Below are 8,150 nucleotides of genomic sequence, written 5' to 3'. Positions count from 1 at the left end.
GATTTCTTTTTTTTTTTCTTAATAATCGATAATATTTCATTGTTCCTGAATTGATGTTGTGTTTTTATACATTATTTTGGAATTCTCAAAGACGATCTTGTAACATTAAACTGTATTATTAATATTACGATAAATTTAATCAATAATTAAGCATTTATCGAATATCTGTAATAGTGTTTGTACTTGCTTAGTTTCTCCCTCCGACGTCGGTCAATTTGTTTCGATAAGATATTTTTTAAAACTTCGATTCAAATTTAATTCAAACAAGACGTAGTATTAAACTATCGATAGTCATTGCAATTTTAAATAATAATAATATTCTTATCGTCTTTAGAAGTTAAGCTGTAATAAAGAAAAAAAAGTTTAGTGATATCTCGTCTCGATCCGATACAGGAGTCGGTCTGTTTGTGACTGGTTCTCTGCCTTTAAAGTCGGGTTTTAATAATTTGTCGCGAAACAGTCACGACATGGTGGAAACTTCTATAATTCAAAAAATAATGATATGTGTTGTCTGACAAAAATAAAAATAAAATTTTACTTTTCTTCAAAAAAATTAGTTGATTTTGCTTTTAATGCACTAAATTCTTTTGGACCTCGAGTCGGCTCCGAGAAGCGCCCGCAGCACCGGTGTGAGCACTCGGATCGAGCGACGGGTCTGTTAGTGATGTAGCGATTCTATCGATATTTTACGAACACAATTATACACACATGTTGTAAGACTCGGTAAATATCACATCGAATCGATTTTAACGCGTATTTGCAACTTTTTAAAGCATTTACACCATCGTTTATTAGTGTATTAATGTTAAATTAATGTTAGTTTGACCGTCCATAATTATTTTGATTGCAAATGATTTATTCTTAAATTATAACGTATTTTTGATTTGTCAGTATATTATGCAATAGAAACGATATTTTTGCAGATAATTTAACAAGTGATGACGTCCGATTTGAATCCCCAATCCAATGAAAAGATATTCGGTAGATAAATTAAACGATCACAAAAAAGTCATATTTTATAAGCTATGTAAAATCCAAAGTCATAGAATAGTCGAAAAAAATCTATCACGTGAACGGGACCTTATTTGTAATTAAAGTTTTGACTTTTATATTAATGTGTACTTTGTTTTTTAAAACCAACTTTTTAGATCTATCCGCGTCCATTAGTTTAGTTAAAAAAAACTTTATGTTGTCAACGTGACACGTGAACTGTATACGGGCTGTATCTTAGCCTCTTTAATATCGCCCGAAAAAAAAAAAAAAAAACAAAAAATGCAATTTTATTTATTGACTTGCGCGGATAGGTCTTTAAAGTGTTGCCAATTTTGGTTCGATATAATTTAACAAACGCTGGCAATATTGTTGTAAACTTGTGCGTCTATGTCTGTAAGATTCTGTTGAGAACATATATTTATAAATATTTTTGTACTCATTGAATTTTTATTTATGAAATAAATAGTTAAATACATTGTTTGTTTTATTTATTCCTTTAAATATAAAATCTTTATTTTAAAAAATAAACCTTTACGAACATTTGTCATACACACAACGCTTAATATGTAATTGTCAGTCTATCTTTACTAGACGGCGCGCTTCAACCAGCCTTCTGAATGTTATTCGGCAATACAGCCTACTGGTAATTGGCACTACACTTTGCCACCAAATAAAATCATCCTAGTCGGTTCAACGTTTATGCATGAAGCCTCAATAGGCTGAAATATATTTGTTTATTTTAACACCGATTATAAAGCAAAAGGCATATAAAGATCAATATTAAAGTAAAACGATCATTATTAATGACCAATTAACAAAAAGACGCGTTATTTAACATTACTCCGTCCACTCTATTTGGGTAATTATTATTACGAAAGATCCGATGGCACTGTGGATAGGACACGTAGATCGTAACTGAGCACCGAGGTTCAATCCGAACCTGCATTTAATTCTTATGTGATTAATTTCGTAGGGTAAGGCGGTGCGGTGCACCAGTAAGGTCCCTTGAGTGATAGCCCAATATTATAAAAATGAAATCTACCAATTTCTATGAATAATGTACGTAACATCATATATTCTATCGCCAAGCAACAATACGAAGTATTATTGTGTTCCAGTTTTAAGGGTGAGTGAGCCAATATAATTACAGGCACAGGGGACATAACATCTTAGTTCCCAAGGTTGGTGGCGCTTTGATGATGCAGGTATAAATGAGGATGATGAAGCTATGGTTAATATTTCTTATGGCACTAATGTCTATGGGAAGTGGTGACTGCTTACTATCATGTGGTCCGTTTGTAAGTCCGCCAAACTATGCCTAAAAAATATACTATTTACTTGTGTTGATACAATGTACATACTTAAGATTATTAAAATAACACAATGATTATAATTGCGCCTTTGATTGCGATATTTAAATATTTAGAATTCCCCTGTTTCCAAATACACTCATTGTCCATTGATGTGGGCAACAGACAATAGAATCTCTTACGAAAATTGCTACATACTAATCAATAATGCACCGGACCGAATCGAAGGTCACCGGCGCGGCGGTAATTAATTGCCTATATCAGAATAACACGTAGAAATTGACGGCCTTATTACAGATCAAAAGAGAAACGTAGAAAAATTGTTAAATGATTAATTAAAATAGTATTGAAATTTAATGACCTGTTTGATTAGGAATTATTTAATATTATGAATTATGTATTGCAATTTATATCATTATTCTTGGGAGTCTATTAGTTTTATTAATGTAATATATAAGATATATACAATTCTATTAAATAAGCATATACTATAATAGTAATATATAATATAGTGTATTTTGGTTTATATTCTATTCGTGTTGTTGTTTTGCTTGAGTTGACAGATGCTTAAAGTCTTCTATTCTTATTCTTGAATGGTAGATGTGACTAATGGGATCACTTTCAAACCAAAAAGACACTTAAGGACCGATTAGAAAACTATTTATTTTAACTTAAACATTTATGAATTTATTTCTGTTGAAAATGTAATCAATATGAAATTTATATAAAATACATAAGTTGTGTCAGATAACTAGACATGTTACTTCTTCAAGTGATTTTTACGGAATTAATAAATATGACACGATTCAATCTGAACAAATACCAACATTCCAATTTTAAAGTAATTCAAACATAAACCGAACAGATCAGAGTTGACATCCAAAGAGTATGTATAATCTGAGATTATATACAAATTAACAGTTATAACTTGTTCTGAGACAATAACAAATTTAAAGGAACATTACTACGCCTGTCATTAGCTTTACATAAAGCTAACATTCAATATTATAATAATTTAACACTAAATGTATAAATAAAATATAAATAAATAAACTAATTAATACTATATCTCCGTAATAAAATATCATTTAAAAAACTGTAACTTACATATTGTATGTCTTGAAAAATCTATATGCTAACTGCAGCATATAGATTTTATTGAAAATTTACATCATTTTAGAATAATAATTCAAAAAGGATTATTAACTGTATATTTTAAAGTAGTTATATCTCTACCTTAAATTATAGAGTAGAAGATATAGAGAGCACTTGTTCATTGACCCGACACACAGGACATTTCTAAATTATGCGACCGCTCGTAAAGCTATTGTCTTAAAACAATGACCGCTTATAACACCCCACGTTATAAACAGTTGAAATAAACATCAATAGAGGATCAATTTCCAGTACAAACAAAACTGTGAGAGCGGGTTATGAAGTCGCGATGAGACGTATATTCGTCTTACTGTGTTTGATAACGCGCGCGTGCTTCGAGATGCAAACAGTTCAACATTTTTACATTTCACGTAAAACAAGATCGAATACACAACCGATTAAATCTGGTTACGTTTATACTCAAGTTAATGACGAACCGGTTAAGTTTTCTACATTCTACAATAAAATAAGAGATCGATCGAGCTCGGAGTCAGGGGATCAAATCGATAGTTCAATGAAATTAGACGAGAAAAAACGTAAAGAAAGGGGTACTCAACTATTCGATAGCTCACATAACAACAGAACTAAAGGACCTCATTCATCAAGAAAATATCTATACGATTCCATGTCTGACACAGGTGAATATCAGAATGTAGCTGCGAGTAATATCGAATCGACCTACGACACGAACCACGATTTTCACACTGACGATGAAGATATTAGAACGGATTCCAGAAATTATTACGGTTGGCCTTACTTTTATCACAGTCTCTATGAATATGAGCCGATGAATTTTAACATTGAATACGAGAAGGCAAAAGACAAACGTTTCATTTCTCCTCAGGTTGATAAAATTATTCCTGTGCATGAGAATTTAGATGAGGATATTCCTGATCCTCAAATATATTCTAGTTATAAAGATATGAACATCTTGACGACTGATAATCCTAATTACGGAAACCAACCTTTTTTCTCATATGTTCTTAATGATTACTTCGATAAAACGTATGATGACGATCCATTGAATTTCAAAGGCATTCCATGGGCAAAAGAAGTCGATCATAAGATACCATTCAAAGATATTTACGATTCTTCTAAGCGTGTAAGACGTCTTGACGATAATAATCCAGAAGATCGTTCAGATTTCTCATATGGTCGTGACACATTACAAGAATCTTTAAATGGAAAAAGTTACGTTAGCGATCACGATTCAGAATTGAATGAAAATGGCAAAGAAAACGAACATAGTTATACAGGAGACTACAAGAAAAATGATCAAAACTATGGAGGGTTTAAAGATTTCGCTGATGCTTTTACAAACAGATTTGGATCAGAAGATCACAACAAAGTTGCCAAATACTCCATCAAAAATAACACTGATGAAGGTGGAAAAAAGAAAGGATTCCGAAAAGTTTACCATAAAGATGAATATCAAGAACACAATGAATTCTTTGACGATAACAATAGCAGTGTTAACAAAGAAGAAAATGGCGAATCTAAAGTACGTGTTGGTGGATCGGAAGCGCTTTTACGCTCACAAGCGGCAGCGGCGTTAGGAAATACTCAAAATAAACTGAACAAAGCAGAAGATGTTTCAAGCCACAATTATGACCAGACACTTGCTGGGAAACAGCGGCATGGAGGGGTTGAAAATAAATATAATCAGTTTAGAGACTTAGTCAAAAATGCAGCCTTCAGTAACAACGCCGACTATTTTAATATTTAGCTGATTTAAATGATAGGAATAATGAACATCGTATTGATTTCTCTAGTTTTATTTCATAATACATTAAATTAAGAATTTACGAAGCAAACAAACTGAATTCTGATATGATGATGTGATACAGGAAAAATTATTACATTTGTTTGGTATTTGTATATTTTAAATGCATTTATCAAACTAATAATTTCCGTATTTAATAAATATTTTGTTGTATTTAATTTTATATGTTTTGTAAAATAAATATAAATAAAACAAAAAAGCGTTTATTTTACAGTGTACTCAAAATTAACACGTGATTCATAAAATGGGCAAAAAACTTGTCACTTCGACTTTGTTTTGGACAAAAGACATAATCTTATAACATATAATATAGCTATTTCTAGCAAATAATCAAGCGTTGATTTGTTCAGTATAACTGGCACCTTGTCTAGTTTTTTGGTGGAGGTACTTGGGGAAATATCGGAAGGTAGCTTAAAATTTTTGACATAAATGCGGTTGATCTTTCATTAAACTTTTCAAAATAGTTACTGAAGATCGCAGGTGACCTTACTGTTCTCACTGAGCCCTGACTTTCATATTCCTTACTGTCTTCATTCTCGTTACTCATATCATCATCACTGGGTTTGGTTTCCTTTCTTGGGGCTCCAGTACTGGTCGAAAAATCATCATCATAGTCATCGATTTTTATCACTTGAACAGCTTTTCGTACAACTTTATTAGACGCGTGGTTAATTTTCCGTGGCATGACTACTTTATTCTGACTTAATGGGGACTTAGGTCTTTCCACACCTTCTTTAATAGATTCGAGTCCTGTACGTCTCTCAGTTAACTTTATTTTCGTTCTGGGTTCTAAAGGCTTGCCTCTTCCAGCAAACTCATCGTGATGAATATCAAAGTCGTAATCGTCAAGATTGAAGTCCTCGTCTTCGTGCTCCATGGAATCAAAATATTTAACGGGATATTTCATTTTCAACTGATAATCTTCTTCACTAGTGTCAGCATCAGTAAACTTAGGTAAGGGCTTCTTTACAAGAGCTACTTTTGGATTAATTGTTGATTTAATTTCGGTAATATTATCAGGCTCTTTCGATTTCTTGGTGAATTCTCTCGGCCTCCGAATTTTACTATTGTAAGAATTAAAAAAATCACGAAGAATTCTTTCTTGCCTTGATAATTTTTCTCTCTTCAGTTCGTACGATTCATTCATATTTTGTTTGCCTTTTTCTTTTGCAATTAACTTAGCTTGAGATGCAATAATTATCAAAGTACTAAATAAAGTTATTGCTAAAACTTTCATTGTTAATAGTAGCTCTGTTAATCCTCGACTAGCGGTGTCGCATTGTTTCAGACTGAATGTAAGCAGTGAGATGTTTTAATTATTGTCTATATAGCTATTATAAATTATGTTAAACATATTTGTCATGAGAATTTGGTTTGACTAACACTCCTGATTGTTTTGATAACAATGTGTCATGTTATTATTAACAACATTATTGCATCAAAAGAAATTTACTTTTTAGAAACATTTATAGATTTTTTTACGACCTTTGATTGCAAGACTCTAAACTAAAACTTAAAGTAAAATTTAATGTTAAAGTAAAGTTTGCTATTCGTTTTTTATTTTGCTAAGGGCATTAGGACACTCAGCCCTAACTGATATTTATAACAACAGAATGTGACTGCAGTCTATTCACAGCGAGAAAATGTGTCATTAAAACTCTTTCATTTTTATCGTACTGTTGTAGTTGATATCCTCATTAATCGCGTGTTTGGTTATTTTGTTTAAATTTATATATACATTGTCATTTTCTGTCTTGAGTTGTGTTGTTATAGTGATACACATTGTTTAATGTAATTGTTTATTTACAAATCGCCGCCGCCTCAGTAAACAAAACTGAAAGTAAGCATATAAGAACGGCGTGAGATGTACGCATCGTCAAATCGACATCATGGACAACATGGTCAAGTTGATTGGTTCCGTCGTGTGCTTCTGCTTGGTGTCTCCAGTGTTAACGCATTATATTTTCGACGATATTCGAACTGGCTACCTATCTGCTGCTAACGATGGTGAAAATATCAGAAAAAATCAAATACCACATAAAAAGTTCTACATAGGCAACATTAATCAAAATTTTAAATTATTGAACGAGCGCGCATTGGATTCACATTTTAAAATGCACAAACCCACGCCGAGTATATACGCTGGTGTTTCAATGAATACTTTAATTCCAATTATATTAAGCGACGTCTCTTCCACCAATAACCGCCAGCTGAAAGGACCAGATAACAGTGATATAAAGAATCCAAGGAACATGGAAGTTAAATCGGATGATGTCGATGACAACTTTAAGACAACAACATATAGAAATGAAATGATAATGCGTAATAATGATATTTACTTCGTTACGAACAAAAATCTCGACACAAGTAAAGGAACGTATCACGAAAATCAAGGAAATCTCAAATTGAACCACTACAGGTTTCAAATAGATTCCGATAATAATAAAATAGGCAGTATGAATAATCCTAAGTCTAATTCGCCTAAGCACAAAAAAACACAAATTTTAGAGAACGAAGAAAGGACACCTCACAAAAATAATATCAATAAAGATCGCAATGCGATAGGAATGACTCGGCTAAGCGAAACTCAACAACATTCCAATATAAAGTCTTTTAAACCGGATGAAAACAGAAAAAGAGACATTACTAGCATAGATAATAATTATTCAGAAAATTCAGTTACTAAAGAGAATGAAAAATTCGGGACATACAATGGTGGCGTAAAACAATTCCAACAAGGCTTGAATGTAGCCCAGCATACGGAAGAAAAGCGCGATAGAAGCTATCCACCGACAAGAATCGGAAGGTACAATATAAAAACGAGCGCTAAGAATAAGCCTTACGCCCTTTTCTATGTTATGAATCATGAAAACTTCGATCAACCTGATACTATATTATCGGAAGGTAGA

At 32.2% G+C, this 8,150-nt stretch overlaps 2 protein-coding genes across 2 annotated transcripts; one reads left to right on the top strand and one right to left on the bottom strand.

Moving 5' to 3' along the window:
- Positions 1-3,747: 3,747 nt before the first annotated feature.
- LOC125071599 lies at positions 3,748-5,184 on the top strand. The gene has a single exon (XM_047681921.1). The coding sequence runs from the start codon at positions 3,748-3,750 to the stop codon at positions 5,182-5,184; it is 1,437 nt and encodes a 478-aa protein (XP_047537877.1).
- A 281-nt stretch (positions 5,185-5,465) lies between these two features.
- On the bottom strand, positions 5,466-6,494 carry LOC125071430. The gene has a single exon (XM_047681674.1). The coding sequence runs from the start codon at positions 6,476-6,478 to the stop codon at positions 5,609-5,611; it is 870 nt and encodes a 289-aa protein (XP_047537630.1). The 5' UTR covers positions 6,479-6,494; the 3' UTR covers positions 5,466-5,608.
- Between the last annotated feature and the right edge of the window lie 1,656 nt (positions 6,495-8,150).

Source organism: Vanessa atalanta, chromosome 19 (genome assembly GCF_905147765.1).
Source record: "Vanessa atalanta chromosome 19, ilVanAtal1.2, whole genome shotgun sequence".
NCBI classification, from domain to species: domain Eukaryota; kingdom Metazoa; phylum Arthropoda; class Insecta; order Lepidoptera; family Nymphalidae; genus Vanessa; species Vanessa atalanta.
Note: the sequence above shows the minus strand (reverse complement) of the source record. Positions and strands in the feature narration are given on the sequence as shown.

What these genes read in the sequence shown, in the direction of transcription:
- LOC125071599 (XM_047681921.1), top strand. Translation starts at nt 3,748, where the DNA reads ATGAGACGTATATTCGTCTTACTGTGTTTGATAACGCGCGCGTGCTTC.
- LOC125071430 (XM_047681674.1), bottom strand. Translation starts at nt 6,478, where the DNA reads ATGAAAGTTTTAGCAATAACTTTATTTAGTACTTTGATAATTATTGCA.